The sequence below is a fragment of the Emydura macquarii genome, unplaced genomic scaffold (genome assembly GCF_026122565.2).
Source record: "Emydura macquarii macquarii isolate MOO-44397 ecotype Brisbane River unplaced genomic scaffold, CSIRO-AGI_Emac_v2 contig_499, whole genome shotgun sequence".
Lineage (NCBI taxonomy): Eukaryota > Metazoa > Chordata > Testudines > Chelidae > Emydura > Emydura macquarii.
In genome coordinates, this window is record NW_027130636.1 from 9,648,139 (window position 1) to 9,670,771 (window position 22,633).

General features: G+C 40.2%; 1 protein-coding gene across 1 annotated transcript in view; it reads right to left on the minus strand.

Moving 5' to 3' along the window:
- The window catches only part of LOC137147018 (vertebrate ancient opsin-like), a 125,188-nt gene that overhangs the window by 28,096 nt on the left and 74,459 nt on the right, over positions 1-22,633 (minus strand). The window contains exon 3 of the mRNA XM_067538672.1: positions 17,240-17,473. Coding sequence (XP_067394773.1) covers positions 17,240-17,473 — 234 coding nt within the window. The remainder of the gene's footprint in view (positions 1-17,239; positions 17,474-22,633) is intronic.

Sequence of the window (22,633 nt, forward strand, 5' to 3'; positions counted from 1 at the left end):
CAGTAATTAGAAATTGCAGCAAGTTTGCATGAGTTAAGTCTTCAGAAAATTGCATCAGATGGTGAATGCAATACTTCTTGAAAATTCATCTAACAAATTAAAGATTTTCCAGATGAATGATAATATTTACATGATCTTTTCTGAAGTAAAAAGCTTCTACTCCTAACTGACTTCTCCCCACAAAAAACCTACTATATGATCTAAATTGTGGGGCACATGAGAGGCATCTAGGGAATAGCTATTCTATGAATACGTTTATTGACTATTAATTTTTACTTTCTCAAAGGTGTCATTTTTGAAGAACATATACTGTGAACAGTACCAAGCTCCTGTGTCCACGAATCTGTAACTTTAGTGATTTCAACAATGACTTGCTAACATAACTCACCAAAACTGTTGCCCTGAGCCTGCATCATGCAGAGTAGCACTGCCAGAAGCCCATATTTGTATTATATAGGCAACATGAAATACACCATGATGCAGAGGGCCAGCACAGGTCCCATGCACCACTCATGTCCCACTTAAGTGAGTGAATTTCATCTGCAATGAACACCTGGTAACATTCTAGATGTAACTAGCAACTCACATTACTGACTGAGAAAGCAGATTCAGTGTGTTATCTACTCATCTTGGAATAACATGCTACAACTGCAACAAGATCTTAACAGAGGTTCAAACTGGTAAACAAGCCCAAGGAAGCTTACTTGGAAAAACCTGAAAAGCCTGTGCTGTCCCCTCAGAAGATTCAGGACTAAATGGATGGATTTCCATTCAAAGATTCATTGCTTGAAGCCAGTGGGAAAGAAAAAAGAACTGGGGCCTGGTCTACACTGGTGGCTTAATTCGAATTAAAGTCCCTTAATTCGAATTAATTACTCCCGCGTCTACTCTTGCACATTGTTAATTCAAATTAAGGAGCCTTTAAAATCGAATGAATAAAACCACCTCTGCAAGTGGATTAGCTCCTGAAGCGCATCAGTTAATTTGCATTAGTGTGAGTGTGGATGCAATGGGACTTAATTCAAATTAATTGGCCTCCAGACAGTATCCCATGATGCCCCATTTCAGTACCTTCCCCCAAAGCAGCCTCGGGAAGATTTAAATCTTAATTTCCTGCTGTGAATGGGTTTAAAATCCACGCTGCGATCACCCTCACACACACACAACAAGCCCTTTACAGTTTGTCCCTTTAAGGGTTTGAAGATGTCACACACACACCCCTTCCTGCCCCCGCGTGGTGAATGCGTTTTAACTGCCCAGCAAGCCCTTTGCAGTTGTCCCTTTAAGATTTGTCCCTTTGAAAGTTTAGCCCTTTAAAGTTTGTCCCTTTGAAAGATTTCACCACCCACCCCCCTCCCCGCGTGGTGAATGCGTTTTAAATGCCAGCAGTGAGAGGAAATTCTTTGCTTCATTGTTTCAGTGGCCAGTCATGGAAATTGATACTTTCTTAAGAGTTTATTCACAGTGCTACATGTGGATACATTATATCATGCTTTCCTTCAGTGAAATGGAAACATTTGTATCACTGTATTAATATACTAACTGACTCCCTTGTTATTTACCTTACATTCTATAGACACCTGTAGAATCAAAATCAAAGGCAAGCAATATACAGGGTGTGGTAGAGGGAGCATAAAAGGCAAACAGCATACAGTTCTAAAGTAATCCAGGATAAGCTGCGATGTATTTGTCACGGTCAAAATGAGAGCACAGTTCAGCTGGCTCCATATGCCTGCAGCAATGGCGATCGGGGGAGTAAAAAAACAGCATGAAAATCCTTTTCCTGTTTGTTTGGGGGTGGGGGAAGCAGCGCTGCATCCTGGGATGATGACACTCGTCACAACAGCCTCTAGGGTTAGTTGCACTGTGGGATAGCTTCCCACACTGCACTGCTTTCTAATTCGAATTAAGGCTGACCAGTGTGGATGTAAGAAACCAGCACAAACACTGCAGTGTGGAGAGTCTGCAGCACTTTCTATAAATCACTTTCTGTCATTCGAATTAAGCGAATTCAAATTAGTGCTGCAGTGTAGACATAGCCTGAGTGTAGAACAAATAATCTTTGTCATTTTAAGTTTTAATTGTAGTGTCAGCTATTATTATTTTTTAATTATATATAGGTGCTCATCACCAGACTATCCAGGCACTAAGGACAATTTCTAAACAAAGGATTAGAAATAGCAATGTCTTCAAGAAGGTGGGAGGGCAAACTTGTTGCTCGTGGTACTGATGAGTTTACAGATCTTTGCGAGATTATATGCACATAAAACTAGATCCAAAGCCCTTTGACATCCACCATCTTTCCATTCACTTTACGGGGCTTTGAATCAGGCCCGTACTCACCCAATAAAATGCTATTGTGTCTCCGCTTGAATCTATACCTTTTGCTTTCCCCCTCCATGATAAGTGCACTATCTATGCACTGGGTGTCCTCCTAGAAACTAGATGTCTGTGAAGGCTGTATTATCTCTTACCACTTGTGTAGCAAAAGAGCTGAGCAAGCAGCCTCACCCACTGAGTAGGCTTCAGCAGGAGAACTTCCATTAAAGCTTTGCCTGAATAAGGATAGCAGGATGGAGGTTCCAGATGAATGATCAGTGTGCAAATGCACATATTTAATGCAAAAATCCAAGCCGTGTGTGTTTGTGTTACCATAGTCCTCATTCCAGTTTGTCAAACCCACTTGTTACATTTGTATTAGAACTAGCTTATAAAGTCTTTGGAACAAGGATTGTCTTACTGTACATTTGTACATTGCCTAGCATAATGACACACATTCTCATTAGTTCTATTGTAATATAATTATAACTAGCTAATTATAGTAACAGAATTTAACACTCTATTTATAAAACTGATGTGACTTCTCCCTCATTATGTAGAACTGTTGCACATTCTAAATTCAGCTGTGTAATTTAAATGAGTAACTTTTTAGAAAATGACATTTAAAATGTGCTTGCCTTGATTTTTCACAATTTCTCCCATTCATCCCATTTTCTCTCTATATATTAAACAAGATTTTAAAACCTATGTAACAATTACATTATATTTCTGGATCATAGAGACCTTACTGTTGTATGGTTTGGCTCTCAGTTGCATTTTCTCTTTATTGGATGAGAAGAGTTAGCTGGTTTCCCAAGGTGGTAACTACACATTACCTTGCATCAGGGTATTACAGTGCATTCATCCTTGATTTGTGTGTGTGTGTGTGTGTGTGTGTGTGTGTGCGTGTGTGTGGTTCACCTCATTTTTAACTTACACAGCCCTTTTGAGGAAAGCATTTCTCAGCTGAAAAGACTTATTTAAAATGACCTACAAGAGTGGTGGGTGTGATTGAAAAATTCAGAGAAAAGTGGCACATGAATGGATAAAAAAAGACTGTAAGCCTTGTCATTTATTGATTCATCAGACAGTTATCTCTCTGTATGCTCCGTACCAAGCTGGTGTGTGGATCTATCCTACCAAATGATCCCACATCTCACAAAATAGCGCACTCGCAGCTAGGGATGTAAGCGGCTAAATGTTTAAATGGTAAGCAGCAGTCTTAAAGTTTGCTAATTAGTTTAAACATTGCCCTTGGGGGAGGTGGGAGGAGCTGAGCCCAGCGTGGGCCCTCGCTGAGCAAGGGAGGAGGAGGAGAGCCGCGCGGGCTCAGCTCTTCCCTGCCGAGCAAGAGCTGCCCAGGGCAAGAGCCACAGTTAGGCAGCTCTTGCTGGCAGGGAGGTGTCATGCCCAGCATAGCTCCTCCCCTCCCCCGCACGTGCAGAGCTAAATCGTTTAAACGTTCTGTTTGTAGAAGTTTAAATGGACTGTTAGTTAAATGAATTTTTACATCCCTTGTCGCAGCAGAATGTGAGATGAATTAGATATTCTGAATATCTCATTTTCCTCTAACCTACATTTAAAAAAAGACCAGAATGTCTTGAGAATGCACGCATTATCAGATGAAGAATACAATTAAACAGCCCACTGTATATATTTGGGAAAACTTTACTGTCCATAAAGTAGATGGTTGGTTGTTATTGTACACTGAAAACAGTTGATGTCCTCGTATCCGATGATAACACGGTTTCAATTCCACTGGTATCTCTGGAGGAAGTTAGAGCAGCTACTAAGGTTAGACATCTTTAAATCAGCAGGTCTGAATAACCCAAGAGGTTTAAAAAAGTTGGCTAAAGAGCTCACTGAACCATTAATGTAGATTTTTCAATATTTCTTAGCACACTGGAGAGATTCCAGAAGACTGGAAGAAAGCTAATGTGCCAATATTTAAAAAAAAAAAAAAAGATGAGCAGGACTACCTGGTAATCATAGGCCTGTTTATCTGATGTCAACCCTAGGCAAGATAGTGGAGTGGCTGATAGGACTTGATTGATAAAGAATTAAGAGGGTAATATAATAATTAATGACAATCAACATGGGTTTATGGAAAATAGATCCTGTCTAACTAATTTGGTATCTTTTTTGGATGAGATTACAAATATGTTTGATAAAGGTAATAGTTGTATAATATATTTAGACTTCTTTAAGGCATTTCTTTTGCTGCCGCATGAGATTTTGACTTAAAAAATCCAAAAAACTAGAAAGATATAAAATGAACATAAGCACACATTAAACTGATTAAAAGGTGGCTAACTGATAAATCTCAATGTAATTGTAAACAGGGTATCCTCATTGAACAGTTATATTTCTAAAGGTTCCCCACGGGGTTTGGTTCTTGACTCTACACTATTTTAACGTTTTTTATTAATGACCTAGAAGAAAACACAAAATCATCACTGATAAAGTTTGCAGATATGAAATTGGAGGCGTGGTAAATAATGAAAAGGGCAGGTCACTGATACAGAGCTATCTGAATTGGCTGGTAAACTGGGTGCAAGCAGACAATATGTATTTTAATGTAAATGTATGATCTAGGAACAAAGAATGGAGGCCATACTTCTGTGATGGGGGTTTTTACCCTGGGAAGCAGTGACTCTGAAAAATTTTGGGGTTGTGTGGATAGTCAGTTGAGCAAGAGCTCCCAGTGCAATGCTATGGCCAAAAGGGCTAATGCAAATCTTGGATGCCTAAACAGGGGCATCTCAAGGTGGAGTAGAGAAGTTCACCTCTGTATTTGGCAGTAGTGCAACCAGGGCTGTAATACCGTGTCCAGTTTTGGTGCCCACAATTAAAGGAAGCTGTTGATAAACTGGAGAGTGTTCGGAAGAGAGTCATGAGAATGATTAAAGGCTTAGAAAACATGCCTTATAGTGATAAACTCAAGGAGTTCAATCTATTTAGCTTAAGAAAGAGAAGGTTAAGGGGTGACTTGATTAGTCTCTAAGTACCTACATGGGGAATAAATATTTAATATATTGGATTCTTCAGTCTAGCCGAAAAAGGCACAACACAATCCAAAGGCTGGAGGCTGATGTTACACAAATTCAGATTGGAAATAAGGTGTACATTTTTAATGGTGAGAGTGATTAATCCCTGGAACAATTTACCAAGGGTTATGGTGGATTCTCCATTGCAAGCAATATTTAAATCAAGTTGGATGTTTTCTAGAAGCTCTGCTCTAGGAATTATTTTGACCTGTGCTGCACAGGAGGCCAAACTAAATGATCACAATGGTACCTTCCGGCACTGGAATCTGATTGGATTTCATTTTAGGCAAGAAGAGCATCTTTGTACATTGGAATATGGCATCTCCATAAAACCCTAGAACATAAAGGCTTCTATTAGGAACTTAAAGCTGCTTGGGAGCTGTGTTGAACATTTTTTTTTCTTAACAAAAAAGGAGCTATTCTATACTTAGGATCCTCTTCTAGTTTGTGGTGACTTCTAAAGGGTGACTAGAATTTTTTGTGGGTAACTACAAATTGATTGATCTCTAAACTTCTACAATAACATCTTGATTTAAATCAAAGATTGTTTTGGGTAAAATTTGTTGGTTATCTTTGGTAAACACACAAAGTTCTGCTCTATGGTCTGATCTTGCAAACTCCCAATCGCACAATTAGTCTCACTGAAGTCCACAAGAATAATCGTGTGTAAGGGTTGGTAGATTCATGGATTTTTTTCTGGGTTTTTTGTTTTGTTTTGTTTTTCTTTCAGACCAGAAAGCATCATTGTGATTGCAGGATGAGGCCCTAATATTTTGGAACGTTTGCTGCAATACATAAACTTAATTTGAGATTAGAAAACCAATTCTGACACAATAAGAGCCACTTCAAAATGAGCCTGTGAGGTTTGAAAAAGGCAGCCACCCAGCTGTTCTTATTCTTTCATAATTTTTCTCTTTCATGTGCTTCTGGATGTCTGGTTCATCACTCCCCTTTCTAGCCAAAATCACTTCTTACTGTTATACTTTGTTGGATCTACTAGGTTACAGGATCCAACTAGATGTGCTCCATGCCCCCTACCCTTTCCCTGTCTACTCTGGCTTTGCAGGGGTAAAGCAGTCAAGCAGGACTCAGCCGAGGCTGCCTAAGGAGGCCTCATGAGATCCTGATAGGCAGTATATGGCAGTGTGGGCCCTTACTCATTGCCTAGTTAATTTCTAGGCAGTTTCTAATTTGTAAAGGGAAATGTCATGGTTGGCCTTTGCTGCAGTTGGCTACAGCTCATTTGCTAAGTGTAAAGGAATAAGAAGTTCGCCCCCATGTGTTTCATGTGTATACCAGGTAATCAGATCTCACCTACTTCCCTATTAAAAATAGGATTTTACAAGGTAGGTCTAAAGCCAATTTTGTTTTTGAACAAGGCTTAATAATCCAATTTGGAACAAACAAAAATATTTCCAGCAGAATAAGTTATCTGAAATGCAATTAAATGAAAGCCCATCTCCTGGCTACTGAGGTTCTATTACGTTTGTTTTAAGAGGCTATATTTCTTTGTTCATAGCAAGCTTTTTTGAGTGCATGTATTAGTGGTTTTGATTTCTTCAGAAATCATGTGGTGGTATTGCTTTCAAAGATAGTCCCAAAGCTAATTAACATAATATTTATTTCTTGCTCTTTTGCGAGTGAGGCTAGCATTCAATAAGCCATGACTTACGTTTTCCACCATATGAGGGCAGCCCCGCCTCAGTTTTCCTACCTGGGAGAGTGGTTTAGTGCTCCAAACTGAAAACCCTTTATGGGGGAGTAAAGGCCATGTAAACAAACAGAAGCTCCAATACCAGCATTCTGTCACCCAGTTTTTCTTCCAGAGTTCTGCAACCTTCACCTAGTCTCACCTTGAGTTGCAGCCCTCCTTTGACTTGAGTCTTCTGCCCCCTGCAGAGGTCTATCACAGTCCTAGGTCTTAAACAATATAGTGGACATCTGGTCTGAACCCACACAATCCCTAATTCTCTCCCCTTCCCTCACCCCCCCTTCCCAGGACTCTTCTATACACTTTGTCTCTCCTTAGGGTTCTCCAGGAAACTTGTCTGTTGGCACGCTTAGCCCAGTCCCCCTGTGGGTTCTGTATCACATTCCACCAAACCTTCCCTTCTCTCACAGAAAGAGCCTTTTCATCTAGCCATGTTACAGGCCTTCCCTTTCTGACAGCTTGCCTCACAAAACCTTTTAGCAAAGAGAGCTGGAGTCCCTGCCCTTTTCCCAGTCCCCCCCTCATTAGAGAACCCACAGCCTGCTCTTTCTCAGCGGGAAGATTCACCAAATGTCTTGATCTCTTTCTAGTTCTCTTGCACTAAAAGACCTTGATACAGCTACCCATCCTTGCACTCTTTGCTACCTGGCCTATATAGTCATCAGCCCCGGGAACTGGATGGAAGTTGGAAAGAGGGCAGCCTGGCTATGTAACTTTCATTATGACCCAGCATAACCTGTTATAAGTGTTTTATAGCTATCTAGTGGCACTGCCTGTAGTTAAATTTGGCTATCACTTCTAATTATTAGATCCTGTTTTCAGTTATTCATAATGTTGCCAAACTGAAATGGTTTGGGTTGAAATTTTCCATATGAGGTGCCAGACTTGGGCTGATTTTTTGGGGGAAACTTCAAATGGAACAGTTCAACTGTTCTGAGAAACAGATTCAAGAAAAACATGTTCTTTTGCTCATGTTAAAACATTTTCTTACAACTGTTGAGAAACTCTAGCACCTCCGTGTTTCAGAGCAGAGATTTAAATTTGGTGGGAAAGATGGCCACTCTAATGTCAGAGATAAGTGTCATCTTTTGACTCTCAGGAAAATCAGCTCAAATGCAGCAAAATTATAAGCCTCTGAAAATCTGTTTGCACATGCTCAGTAGAGATTTGTTAAAGTACCCTTTCAGTGAGCATTGCTAAACTTTATTCTATTTGTCTTCCTCAATCAGTGTGGGTGGTTCCAGGCCTTATTTAACATGCCATCCAGCACCTGCACTGAATAAGATTATTAATTTAATCTATGGTGCTTTCTCCATAGAATCTGAGTGATACACAAACATGAAAGTGCACCCTGTAAGGTGAGGTGGTATCATTTATCCCCCCATTTTATAGCTGGGATAATATGGCTCAGATTTAAGGCCAAAAGTGTCACAAATAGCCACTGATTTTGGATCCCCAATGTAAGGGGCCTAGAGACAGATTTTTTTCCCCAAAAAAATTTTTGTACTTAATTTTGATTTAAGTGACTTGCATAGTAATTGTGGCAAAGGAGAGAGACACACAGAGAATTGTGTTCTCCAGGGAGGCATTCAACTGACTTAAACAAGAGACCATCCTTTCTCTTCCCTCAGTCCCATGTCTCATTCACCACACAGATTCCAACTTTTGCAACATGAGGCAGGGGTCCTAAAGACAATGGCCTCATTCACTACAGAGGCCTGATTCATTCCCAAAGCAAAAGCCTGTCCTGTGCAGTGAAAGAAGCATGGCTCCTATGAAAATATTGGCATGTGGTCATGTCGTTGAAGACTATATCGTGTGTGCACCAGGGGGCAACTTACGGTTACTCAGGCAATCTTAAGTTTGGCATTTCCTAACTGTTCAGTGCTTGATTTTGTGACCTTTATGTTCTTTTAACATAGGTCTATTCTAAAATTTAATATAGATCTACACTGGTCTATAGCTTTGTTTCTCAACAGGGAATCTCCTAGCTCACTCGGGAGAGATGCAGCAAACCCATGGGAGAAGTTTTCCCTAGAAAAACAGAAAAGTGATGTTCTGTGAATGTCAAATTATGGTGTTTCTGATATCCTAATTAAATAAATTGGACTTTAATTGTATCCCCTTTGATTTTATTTTCACACCTGTCAGCGTATGCTAACTTCATTGACAGAGGAGATGTCTTGGTGGCTTTGCTGAATGTGTGAAAATACTGCAGAGAATGCCCAGAGCTGACGAGAGAGAGGAAACACTACAACAAATTATTACTTTCCCTGACACTTGACATTTTATATGCATTTTTATTGTGAGCTTATGGGTTCAATACACACAGATGTGTTTGGAAGTTCCTGAGAACAATTACTGCTGCTTCTGACATATTCAGTTAATTCACTGTCTGTGTTGATCTCCTTGGGGTGACATGAAGGCATGCATTTTCAAAAAGCGTCCATTGATTTTTGTGTACCTCAGTCATGAATCTGGCCTTGATGGGAACTATGTGTTCTCAATATCTCTTTGTGGCTGGAGAGAATCAGCCCCCAGGAAAGCACCAAAAATGTATAGCACCTAACATTAATGGACACTTTCAAAAATGTATGTTGGATTACCGGTGTAGCAGCATATCCAATACTTCATTGGCTGCTGGTTCTGCTTACTGGACTTATGATTCCAAAACAGTACTACTTGTAATGCTCTGTGTACACATGCTCATCGCTTTCAGAAACATCTGATCTTTTGAGGCTGAAATTTCCCATTTCTTGTCTGCTTAAAATAATTTTTTTGGGGGGTAGGGGCAGGAGATGATGGAATTTGGGCAAAAACTCAAATCTGACTAGTAGGATATTTGAAAATGAAGAACACACTTTTCTCACAGTAAAAAACAGCTATTCTAGTCATTTGTTTTTAAAGCAGGATTCTAGCTAAAATGGCTGAAGCCTGACACTTGAAATGAAGCAAGGACCTGATCCAATGCCTATTGAAGTCCGTAGGAATCTTCCTATTGAATGTAATGGGCATTGACTAAGCCCCATAGTCCTTATCAATGTGAGGGAAGGGAGTATTCGAAGAGCCTTCCTCCACATTGGGCTGAGCAATTCCATGCCGATCCATGGATAATGCTGGCAGTGACACTCTCCTCCCCAAAAGAGAGACCAAAGAACAGCATGAGGGTCAGGCTAGCAGACTAAAGAAGGGGTTGCTTTTTGGGCCCTATCTGAGACAGAGAAAGCATGTTCAATTTTTGGCTGAGTCAGGAATGATTCCTCTTTGGGGGTCCAACAGCAGCATGGCTCCTGCTTTTCTCCCTCCAGTTCAGGCTGGGAATGCTGTTGTTTGTTGTTGCTGAAGTGTCCCGTCGTGGTTGACACAGGAGGATCAGTTTATTTCAGTGTGTCGTCTTGTGTGAATATAAAGCAATGAGGGCAGACGTGGCCGCATGTTTTTGCCGCAGGCCGCTTGCTTTGCTCACGCTTTTTTCTGTTTGGCTGTCCTCAATGGCTTCAGATGCAGACCAACAGGACTGCTGCCACCTGATCGGTTTGCAGCCGCAGCTTCCCATGCCTACGGGTTGACTTGGCTACCTTTTAGGTGAGCTTTAAGAGTGTCCTTGTGTCCTTTGTTGGCCTCCCAGTGTACGTGCTCCCGTTTTCTGCTGTCTATAAAATATGTGGAGTTGCATGTCATCTATATGTGCAAGATGACCAGCCCAGCGAAGTTGCTCCTGTATGAAAATAGGAATTCAATGCTAGTCATGCAGCATCGCGCCACGACTTCAATGTTTGGTATCCTGTCCAACCACTTGATGTTACAGATAAGATTCAGACAGCGCATGTGAAAATGCCTTAGTTGCTTCAGGTGCCTGTTGTAGGGTGTCCATGTTTCACATTTGTAGAGAGGATTACTTAACAACATTGTATGATAGATAATAATCTTGGTGTGAAGTTGAATGCCTCTCACGTTCCACAGGCATTGACAAAGTCGACCATAAGCAAAACTGGCTTTAGAAATGTGCTGTGCGATTTCATCGTTGATCTGCATTATTAAATAAGGTGCTGCCAAGATAACAAATGTTTCTACTGCTTTAAGCAGTGTGTCATCAATTGCAGGCTGGTAAAGCACTTCAGTTTTCTTGAGGCTGACAGAGTCAAAATAGCTTTGCTGGTCTAGAAAAGCATTTGATTAGATGCTGCATGTCTTCAATGATATGTGCTAAGAGTGCATAATTATCAACTTGCTCATCAAGGAGTTCCTCTTTGCTGATCATTTTAGTGCAAGCATGAAGATGCTGGAGATTGAAGGTGCTACTATCAGTGTGAAATTGCATGTAAATATAGCAACCATCCCAGAAGATATTTCTAGACCTGCTGAACTTCCAACTTTGCTTTCAGAAAAGGCAGGAGGGCTAAGGGGAGTGGGGAATATATCTATTGTCACTAGTCTGTAAGTATCACCTTTAGCCATTTGAAATGTTCCTAATATCATGTATGTTTTGTGGAAAAAATAACTTAAACATAAGGAATCAAGGTCTAGATACTGAAAGATATTTAGGCACCCAAATTCCACTGAAATCAACCTTTAAGGTTACAGGCCCAACTAATCTGAAGAGCACATCAAGATATGTAGAGACTGATTTTCTGGGGAAGGAATTCCCGATGCTACATGAGAACTGGATTTCTTTGGATTCTGAAGTCTTGGGGAATGTAAGAAAAGCAAGGCAATTGAAACACTAGTTTGCAATGATTCTGGAGGCTTTTTCTTAAACATGGCCTTTCTCCACTTCACTAAAACCAGCATACTAAGAAAGAAAACTCATCTAAGTGCTGTAGTTCATCTGAACTTTTCTGTAGCCCACTCCCCAGATTAGTATCAGAGCCCTTATAATGTATAGAAATAATAATCATCCTGTCCCCTATTACTCCAGTCTGCAGAGCTCTTGGTACACTGGGATCTGCAACCCATCAGAAGAACCATCAAACAAGTCAAAGTAGTAAATCCCTCACTGTTCTTTTTGAACATAGATATTTGTCATTCATTTTCAATCCCTGACTTTTGTTTTTTATGTGTGCTAGTAGCTGACATAGCCTGTGTTTGCAGATCAGGGTCTTGGATTGCAAGTCTGGGATCTCATAGGTATGTGAAGTACCTCACACAATTCAGGGTGCTGTAGCACATGGTGACAGATCATTGTGTTCTGGAACTCTAATATCTGAGTGAGTTAATGTCCAAGTTATTCCATATATTCTAGCAAAACCTGCCCAGATTCCAGAAACACACCCTGTTCCACTTCCACCCCATGATACCACTTGACTTATCTTTCCTTCATCACAGCTACTTAAATCCAACATCCAAAGATAGTCATCTCCTAGCTTCTGGACATCTGACTCGTCATGATGAATGCACCCAGACACCTGGCAAGATCTCTTCCTTCCCAGCTCAGCCAAGAACATCCTGCCCAAACCTCAGTATTTGAATAAGAGATGACTAATCTATACTCTGAGGTAAGTACATGTACTTACATCATTACTTTCTACTAAACAACCCATCTTATGCTGTGAGACGAATTATGTCCCCTGCTTACACACTAAGATCCGAAAATAAGACTGATGCTTTACCACTTGAGGAAGTTTTGCTGTTTCCCACAATAAAATCTCTAGATTACTGACTTGCTCCAATGTGAAGACTTGTTTCTCCATGGTTAGTGCTTGGGTGAAATAATAGCAACAATTGAAACTCCATTTGTTAAATATTTGTGTTAAAGTCTGTGAGTAGTGAATGCAAAAAAGGCAGGGGAATTTTCTTCCCAATGAATCTCTGTGGCGGGGGGGGGGAAGTTATATTGTAACACTATTGATTTCGCAATTTTGAAATTCTGCTCCCATGCTGCAAAAGGAAACCAGAGATGAATAGCTGACCTCATTAAACACAGGAGTTCAGGTCAGGTATTGTTTCTAACCTCATTTGATACTTAAAAATCTTTTTAAAAAAATCTTATCAAGTACATATTTCAAATTAAATGCCCTACTGCATTAATCCTAAAGCCCAAATACTTGTTACTATAACTGAGAAACAAACACTTCTGCAGTCTTCTCATGCTGACGTTATTGTGAAATGCACTGATAAAATATGCTTTTCTGCTGACGTTAGGTTTAATAACTTGTTCAGGATAAATGGAGTAATGGAGGAGCAATTACCTCTAAAAGAAGCAAACAAAAGTAAATCATTTGAGGAGTGCATACAGGTTGTGACCAGGAACAGACACACTTTAGATCTTTTCATTCTCAATTTGCCCGTGCATTTGAGGTGTTTTATAAAATTCCTTCCTGCAAAGAGACTGAATTAAAATGTGAATTTGTAGGATCCTTATCAGACTTGATATAGGGTCCTTTGTCAGATCACTAGTAGAAGATCACAGTCACTACCCAAGCTTTTCCTGCTAAGTTTGAGTGATGTGAATCAAGCAGGGAAGAGTGAAATATCTGGTCAGCCAATGCAGGAAGAGCTGTTTACCTTACTATGGCAATCCTACAAAGCGAACAGGAGAAAGGAGTCACTAGTTTGGGATGGGAGAGATCAGATTCAATTTAGGAAAGCAAAGGATGATTTTCATTTGGGTCTTCTTTGTACTATGAAAGAGGGGGAAGAGGTTAGAGTTTATGCGTCTGACTATCCATTTCTTTCCCCTTTATGTAATCATCTATCACTTGTGCAGAGGGAATACACAGTGCTTCCATCCTGATTTGCTAATGCAAATGCTTATACAAAGTGCAAGGCTCTGGTGGGATCAGATCACTTGATTCTGCCCCAGATGTGAGCTGCTTACACCCCAGGGAAGGAAAAGTCCACTCTGACATTTCTTACAACTTTATTTCTATCTTAAGGAAGATTCAGGCCTGGGTAGTATTAGGCTCATTTAAATCTTCAGATTTATTCCATCTTCTAAATAGTGGTAATGTTTAAACAATTTGGACAATCATAAATTATTCCTCCTGTAAAACTAACACACAGTGTAGTATTGCGGTAAACATGCTTGTTAGGCATAATAATATAGGCTGATGTTCTCAAAGCAAGAAGGGAATATATGATTAAAAGAACCATAGTGAAGAAAAGCCCAGGGCTAATTTAAACTGGCATTGTTCTGGAAGTATGTTGATTTACATCAGCAGAATATCTGGCCCCAGGGACTTTTATTCATAATGGAAAACCTGCTGAAATGCTCACCCTGGGGCAGTATGTGCAATATCGCTATGGCAGGCTAGATATATTTTGCTGATTATTTTCCCAAGTTGGATATATTGTACATAGTGGCTTTCATTTCACAGCCACTTCACCAAGTGCATTGACAACGAATTTATAACCTTTCCCATGAAATGCTAAACAGAAGAGAAGAAACACAGAGATTTGTTTTGTAGTTTCTGTAGGATTGGTCCAGGCACAGAGGACACCAGTTTAATTTTGTTACCATATCAGACACTACCCACTGTCAAGTCACGTTTTCCTAATACAAAGAACAATGAGCAAAAGAAATAAAAAATTACTCTGGAGTACCGTGCAGAGCGGCAGTGCTGCGTGATGGCTGTGCAAAAACAACTTCTCTTAAGTACTACTTAACTACTCACCTGGATTATGTGGCCTAGACACAGTAATGCTCACCGGTCCCAGAGCCTCAAGAATAACAAGATAGCTTTACTTTATCTCTAAACTTTAGTTTCAAGCCATTCCCAGCAGAATGTCTATAGGCATTTTGAGGCCCCCTTGCTCAGGACTCCTACCTCCATTTCATGCTCCTGCCAGGATTGATGAAGACTGAATGGGACCCTTCTTTTCCCCAAACCAACTCAGCAATTCAATGCTGATCATGTGAATCCCTGCGGGAGGAAGGGAAGAACTTTTGGCAGTAGTATGTGGCAGAGGCTGGCAGTGGTGTGGAAGCTTAGCTTATGCTCAAGCAGAGTGGTCTCGATGTCTGTCCCCTGGAGACACCACTCTGTCTCTGCAGTCAGAGATTGCTTGGATCCAAACTAAATAATCTTCTCCTACATAACAAGGAAATGTTTCATAGGGAGAAAAGTTTGACTTTTTCATTGAATGGTAGCAACCCAGATTAGCTGAACTGTCAGCTGCCTATTACGCTTCTGTTGATCAAGACACTGCAGATATTACGGAGTGCCGAGATACATATGGTCAGGCAGCTATGAAAGTGTGCATGGAGACCTCATAATGGTCTGGCATAGTTGAGGACTGTAAACATCAATGAGCAGAGCTGACTGCAGGATGACAATTCTGTTTCGTGGCAACTTTTGAGGTTTCAAAACTAGTTTTTGTTCTACATTGGCATGAAAATAAAAGCTTTTGAATATTTTTGCAGCAGTGTCTTGGTATTGGTCTGGGATGAAAGATGCCTGGGTTCAAGCCCCTGTTTTGCCTGATTTGGAGCAGAGTTGTTCATCCTCAATTATCCCAAATCAGGCAGTATTGGGACTTGATTCTGGGTCTCCCATGTTTTAGGCCAGGACCCTAGTCACCCAGCTATAGACAAAGTCTCTGTGTGACCCAAAAATCTTCCTGGTAAAAATGTAATGGAAACAGATTTGTCTGTGAAATGTTTTGCTTGTGGGGGAGTAACATGATATAATGGATCTCCCGTTCATTTAAGCCCGCAGTTTATTTCTGCCAATAAAAATAAATTAGGTTTCTAGTGTTGAACCATTAGTTAAGAAATGTGATGATGGTAAAAAAATCAGCCTGTTTTCTCATCTATTTAACAATGCTTGAAAGTCAGACTATGTAAAGAATGACATTGTCAACTTGGTTGTGTTGTGTGTCTTTGCCCTCAAAGTTTTTTGAGCATATTTGTGATGAAATTGCACAGCTGAGGTACTCACTGGCTGGCAGGGCCAGGATTTTTGGAGAATGTGAAGTAGCCACAATACAGACCAATATATCATGAGAGCAGTGTTGAAAGAAAAATGAGATGCAAACAACTAGAGTTGGGTGGCTTCAGACTGGTAAATGGATTCTGAGAAGGGAGTGGACAGAGTTAAGTGTGTGGGAGAGGGAGAATGACTTCAAGACAGAGGAGGGGGAATACTGGATGTGGAGAGGGGGAGGGAGGACAGGAGTTTTCATAGTTGTGGGTTTGTTTGGTTTTTTTTTAAAAGCAGAAGCAACCATTCTGATTATCAAGTCTGACCGCCTGTCCCCATCTCTATTTACCACTCCATCAATTTTTGTGTCATCTGTAAACTTTACCAGCAATAACTTTATATCTCATTTCACAACAGTGATAAAGTTACTAAATAGCATTGGGCTAAGAACAGATCTTTGCAGGGCCCCTAGAAACACCCCTGTTGGCTGATGATTTCCTATTTACAATTGCTTTTGACGAGAAGCAGATGATGACAGAAGTATGACCCAAGTTTTTGAGAGGGTGACACGAAATGTGAAACAGGAACGAAAAAGCTGTGGGAGAAGAGAGTAACTATATCTCTGTACTGATCATACTGTGGTGGAGAGTAGATGGAATGGAAAAGCATAGGGTCGTTGAGATCTTACACCTAAGCGAAACTTCAGACTGAAGTAGATTTCTGAGGAATCTGGTGCCAAACTTGCTGAAAAAATGATTTCCTCTGTTTGGTATCTAAGTCTTAACTCTCTTTGTTTGGATGGCAAATTATAATTGACTAAGAGAGAGAGAACTTCAGTTGGCCATTTGAGGTTTGTTTTATTTTCAATGCTTCAGACTTACCAACTTCTTTATTTTGGAAGCTGATCTCCATGCTCTCTAGTTTCTGTCTCTCACACTTTTAAGTTATGTCCTTGGCAACCTCCTTATTCCCCTGGTGAGTTTCTACATTTGTTTTTCTTTTACCTACATTTGCCTTTCAGAGGGCCGTCCCCTCAGCTGAAGAGACAGGTGGGAGGGTTAGAGCTCCATTACTTTCTTTTACATTTGGCATATTTTGCACTGTTGAGCCAGATCCTCAGTTGGTGTAAAATAATGTCACTATGCGCTGAGTTCACTGGAGCTACCTCCACTGAGGATCTGCTTCATAGTCTCTTTCATTACGTGGTTATTCTAAAAATGTACCTGCGAAAAAGATTTGTTTCTACAATGTCACTGCACATATTGCATTGGAACAAACCTTAGGGATATAACTTTACTTACTTGTTTGTTCAAAAATATGTAGATGACTGGATTGTAGACTGTACTACTTTTTGCCAGGACTGACGGAATGATGCTGGCTGATGGCGTAATTAGACCAGGTTTTCCAAAAGTAGCTATCAGGGCCATTATCCCATATGGCAGCCAGCAAAGAAGAAAACAAATTACCATCACAACCACCATGATCAAAACATGTTGCTCTCTTGTCCGGCCCATTCCTTTAGTAACACCACTCACCTGAAATAAAGAAAACATGCATGTGAAAGAAACATTAACACAGTGTAGTATTATTAAAGCTGAAAACGGGGGAAAATATGTCTGTTACTTGAATTATTGCATTGGCAGTGTGCTGGAAGATGAATCATGCATAATCCTGCGTTTGCACTGATTTGTGGCAGTATCATTTAAAACTGTGTGGGTTAGTGGACAGCTAAGGATTTGGACAGAATTTCAATACTATCTCTTTCCATCTTATCGAATTCATACTGTCTAATGAACCCAAGCCAATTATACTTAATGATGGCATCTTTCATCCAGGGGAATACAAAAGCTTTTTCTTCAAGCTACATTTGTGGGCAAAATGTTGTGCTAAGAGGCAAGTGTATACTAGCAGAGAGACGTGGGAGCCTCCCTAGGCTTATTGCACCTGAATAGCAGTTGGATAGTTGGATAGCACCGTTGGTGCTAGGCTGTGAGAGTGTCCACAGAGGCCATGGTCTGTCAGTTTGGTGGTAGGGTCTGGCCCCCAGCATGTCCTGCTCTGTGAATGTGTGAGGCTGTTAGTAAAGTGCTTCAGGGGATCAGGGAAAGATGCCCACTGCTCATCTGTAAATGCATGTTCTCTTACTCTATAGAAAAATAGTTGTGTTCCCCATCTCCAATTACTGAAATGCAGCCTTCTCAAAGTGGAACTGGGCAAGTGTTAGCAGCACAGAGCAACACTAAACAGCTAGGAAATGGAAAATACTTTCCTCTGGAGTGGATGAATTTATAGAGGTATAGGGGTAATTTTAGAGAGGCGTAATGCAATTTCCCTAATTGGAATTTGGCTGGGGTACCCTGGCTAGCACACCAGTGGGTGTGTATATCTGCATAGCTCCATTGACTTCACTAGTTCAACTAACTTGCATCTCTAGCGACTTGAGGCTGCTACCATTGGGGGACTGTAGAGAGCCATTGGATTTGTGGAGGATCCCAAGTGGTCACTTCCAAAGTTTTTTGCATTTCCATCACGTAGAATCAGTCTTGTACCCTTAATGTAGTACTGATGGAAAAGGGATCTCTGCTAACTCCCCATCACTGCTTCCTTTAACAGCTGAGTTTTAATTAATGTCTCCCATCCAAACACCTACCAGCTTGACCCTGATATAACAAAAATCACCAGCTGGAGACATTCATTACTTGCCCATGTATGTAAAAATTATATCACTGTATGTTCACAATATGAATGTAGAATGAGAATGTCAAAGGACTCTCATGTCTTCAAAAATATTGTTTCACTCACCTTATCTATTTTTTTCTTACTTTAAATTGCCACCTATATTACAGGATGTATGTTAGCTAGTGCACTGTATCAAAACCAACTGAACAAATCCATTATAGATTGAAGAATATTTAAGTGTCCTCCTCATGTCTAGCTTATAGGCCTCTTCCCAGTCATGAATTGAAGATATTTGTAATAACCTAATTTAAATCAGGGGAAGTTGTATAATTTTTGAATGATGCGCAAACTTGAATGAACTATTTCTCGTTGGATATGCTGTACTCAGGATCCGTTTTTCTCTGTCACTGGAGTGCAGATCTTGATAGTGCAGTTTTTGAGCTGACGCCTGTGATTGCTCTAAGGTGTATTTGATCACAGGCAACTGAGTTAAAAGAGGATATAAAAACTATAGACTGCAATGAGCTCTGGATCAGGCCCTAGGAGATTTGAATGGTGCAGTTAACCACAACAGTGGTGCTTAAGTACTTTTTCATGAGAAATCTAAAGTGACTAAGCCATGGTTTTCCCGTTTATTGTTATATGAAACTAAAATCCCTCCCCAAGGTATTTTTATTTATTTACTTTCTTTCTTATTTACTCTGGTTTATATTTTAGGCCTGTAGCTCTGACAAAGTAGATCAGATGTTTCTACTCATTCTTTCTCAGGACACAAGAACAAGAAGACTGTCAAAATTGAAAGATGACAAACTTAAAACTGATAAATAGGAACTTCATGGGCGTCTCACTTTAAAATGATTGGAATTCTCTTCTGCCACTTGGAACCCGATGATACAACCCTCAGCTTCTTGTATGCCTAATAATTCTTCTCTCCTAATATACCCCTACCTGTACTGCTTAGCCCCCTATTGATAACTGTCCTGTTACACACCCAAAAAACCCATAACAAACCCCTCTTTCAGATTTTCCTCTAATGGTTAGGATCTCTCACCTCCACATCAGACAGCCTGCCCCTCACAGCCCTGCCACTGGCACCAAATTCCATCCCTTATTAGTCTCTTATTCTTATGTAAGTGAGCATGTTGAGGTGCACGAGCCTACATTGCTCTGAGGGGTCTCTTGTTTTCTCTCCAACTTCTAAATCTGATTTTCACCTTTCACTCTCTTACAAAACCTTACAGTGGCTTCTCTCAGCCTTGCAGGTTCGAGCTGACCAGAGCACATCTGCATCCTTTTGCTGCTTAACAGTTGACTAATGGCAGCCAACTAATGAAGGAGTTCAGTTTAGATTTGGCAAGGAGAATGGTGTTAAATTAAGTCAATATACTTGGCAAACCTACTCAAGCATTTCCTTGTCTTCTTTCCTGAGGGTAGCAAAGCCCTGAATGATTTTGTAGGATTAAAAAAACCTGATACATGTTAACATTTTTTTTTATTTGATCATTTTTGCACAGGAAAAGGTAAGGGGTAAGTCAGACTAAAATGAATGTTTTCAGTCTTGAATACAGTAAGCCAAATTGTAAAGCTTGGCTTATTCTTTCATAGTGATGTGAGCCCTGGAGAATGACAATGTTTATCAAACTTTGCTGCTGCCAAGCTTAGCAGTCCCATAACATGTCCTAATGCACTAAATAAGCCTGGCACTAAAGTACTATACGTTGTAAATATTGACATCTGCAAATTACAGCCTGGCCATGTAACCACAGTGAGCCACTCCAACTTGAGTTAATGAGCATTACATAGCCTTCAAGCTACTGCAATGACTGCTCCTTGCCTTTATATTGGAAATTAAGTTTTAGACTGATATATTTTATTAGCAATTCAATTGTCAGTTCAAAAACCTGCTGCACTTTGGGGTAAATTCAGATGGAATGTGTGTCCTGAAATTACATTACATTTTTAAGAAAAAAAATAAAATAGAATCATCAGTTTTCTTGCATCTCTTGTAATGTTTGTTAGCATAGACAATACCCTCATAATATTTAACTATGCAGTAGAGTGATTGTTTCTAAAAAAGGAATGTTGCTAGACAACCGATTGCATTTCAGAAAAGAAATGCATAAAATTCCAAGTTGGGACCAGATCTTTAGCTGATACAAACACCATGTTACAATCTCATGAATTCAAGGGTTCTCAGCATTTTTGTGGCATTCTGCAAACTGGAAGCTTTCATGAAAATGAAAGTAAACCATACTGTCTTCATGTTGTGATATGCCGCAGACCTGTTAACCCAGCCTCCCAGGAAACTTAAGGCAATTCTTAAGAGTAGCATAGATCATAGCTCATCCCTCCACTGTTCCGTTCATGTCAATGAACTGTGAGTTTTTATGCTTAAATGGGGCCCTTAAACACTATTAAGCACAGGAAATTTCTCTCTCCTCTCCCCATCACACCTAACTTTCAAAACATGGAGGAAATTAACTGTAAGCAGCTCAGTTAATACCATGTGGTGATTGCACAATTAAAATTGCAAGCAGTAAGATCATGTAAAATGTTTGGGAGGCATAGTTTATTTGATTGTGTTCCACATACTTTGCATGGTTTAATCATGTTTCTGGATAAGGGGATGGTTGTGGCCTGTCTGTGCACTGGCACAAAGGAGCAGAAGGGGGTGTAAAGCACCCCGTTATTCCTTCACACTCGTGTGATACATTGTGCTCTTGCTTCCCTGGGGCGGGGTCAGGCTCCTTAAAGCTACTATATTTCTCCCTCCACCACTTTGGACAGATGGATGAGAAGAGACTCAATATGCCCAGTGGCCTAGTCATGCTACTGGCGCACTGGGGAGCATGTGTTGTGATGCTAGGTGTGGTGAAGTTTGCTCTCTCCATGGAGCAGTGGGGAGATCAAGAAGGAGGTATTGACTCCTTGAACTATGGTCTTCCTCCTGGGCTGCTCCAAGGGCTAAATGGTTCAGCTCTGCTCCCATTGAGGTCAATGGTAAAATTCCCATTGACCACAAGAGTGACAAAGTTAGAGCAACACTGAGCACTTTTGAAACTCTAAATGCTCAGAGCAGGATCAACAGTGAGATAGGCAGCTGGGTCTCCAAGCTGCCTTGGTAAATGAGGCAGTGCACAAGACTGCACATAATTCCAGCTCCTATCAAAATGCTGCCTGTCTTGTTTGGCTTCAGGGAGATTGGCAGCTGTGCAGGATTGCTAATGTTGCTTTAAATCTGTTGTCATGAGGGTCATTCACCTAGCATGGTTAAGTCCCTCTGAAGTTCTTCATGCTCTTCTTCTAAATAACTTAAACATTATGTTGTACACAGATTTTTGCCATCTCACTGTTCATCTCCTTTTCTAGGTTTCTAATAAATATATATTCAACACTGGTCGTGATATAGACCTCTATAGCCCCCACTGTTAATTGCAATGAGGGGAGTTTGAAACTCACCAATGTGCAAGTGCTGTGGGTAATACTGGCATTTACATTTTAGTCCATCTTTACAAAACCCTTCTCCAGAAAGGTGATGCATGCCTGTGCTTAAAAATGGAAGAATCACTAAAACAAATGTTTATTCGTAAATGGAATTTAACAATATTTTATTTTATGATGTGATTTCCCATGATTAAAAAATTATTCAAGGGGATCATAGTGGAGCTATGATGCAAATAAAAATGTGAATCAAAATAGTTCATTTAGCAGTAGGTAAATATTCCTAAAGCACACCCAACTGTATGAATAATTTGTTTATGCAAAACAGTATTTTAAATGTTTAAAGAATATGCCTATTTGTTTATCTATGGGAGAACTGCTTTCAAAATGATGTCTCTTGTATCTCATTATATTTGCACAACTCATTAAAGTTCTCATGAGCTGATGCTCTATTAAATGTCTCTGCCACAGTCAGGCAATCTTTAAAAATTATCACTCTGTATAAGGGAGAGGAAGAGGGACAAACCGGGACAGGAAACGTTTTTGGAGAAAAACAAAACAAAAGCATTGTATAT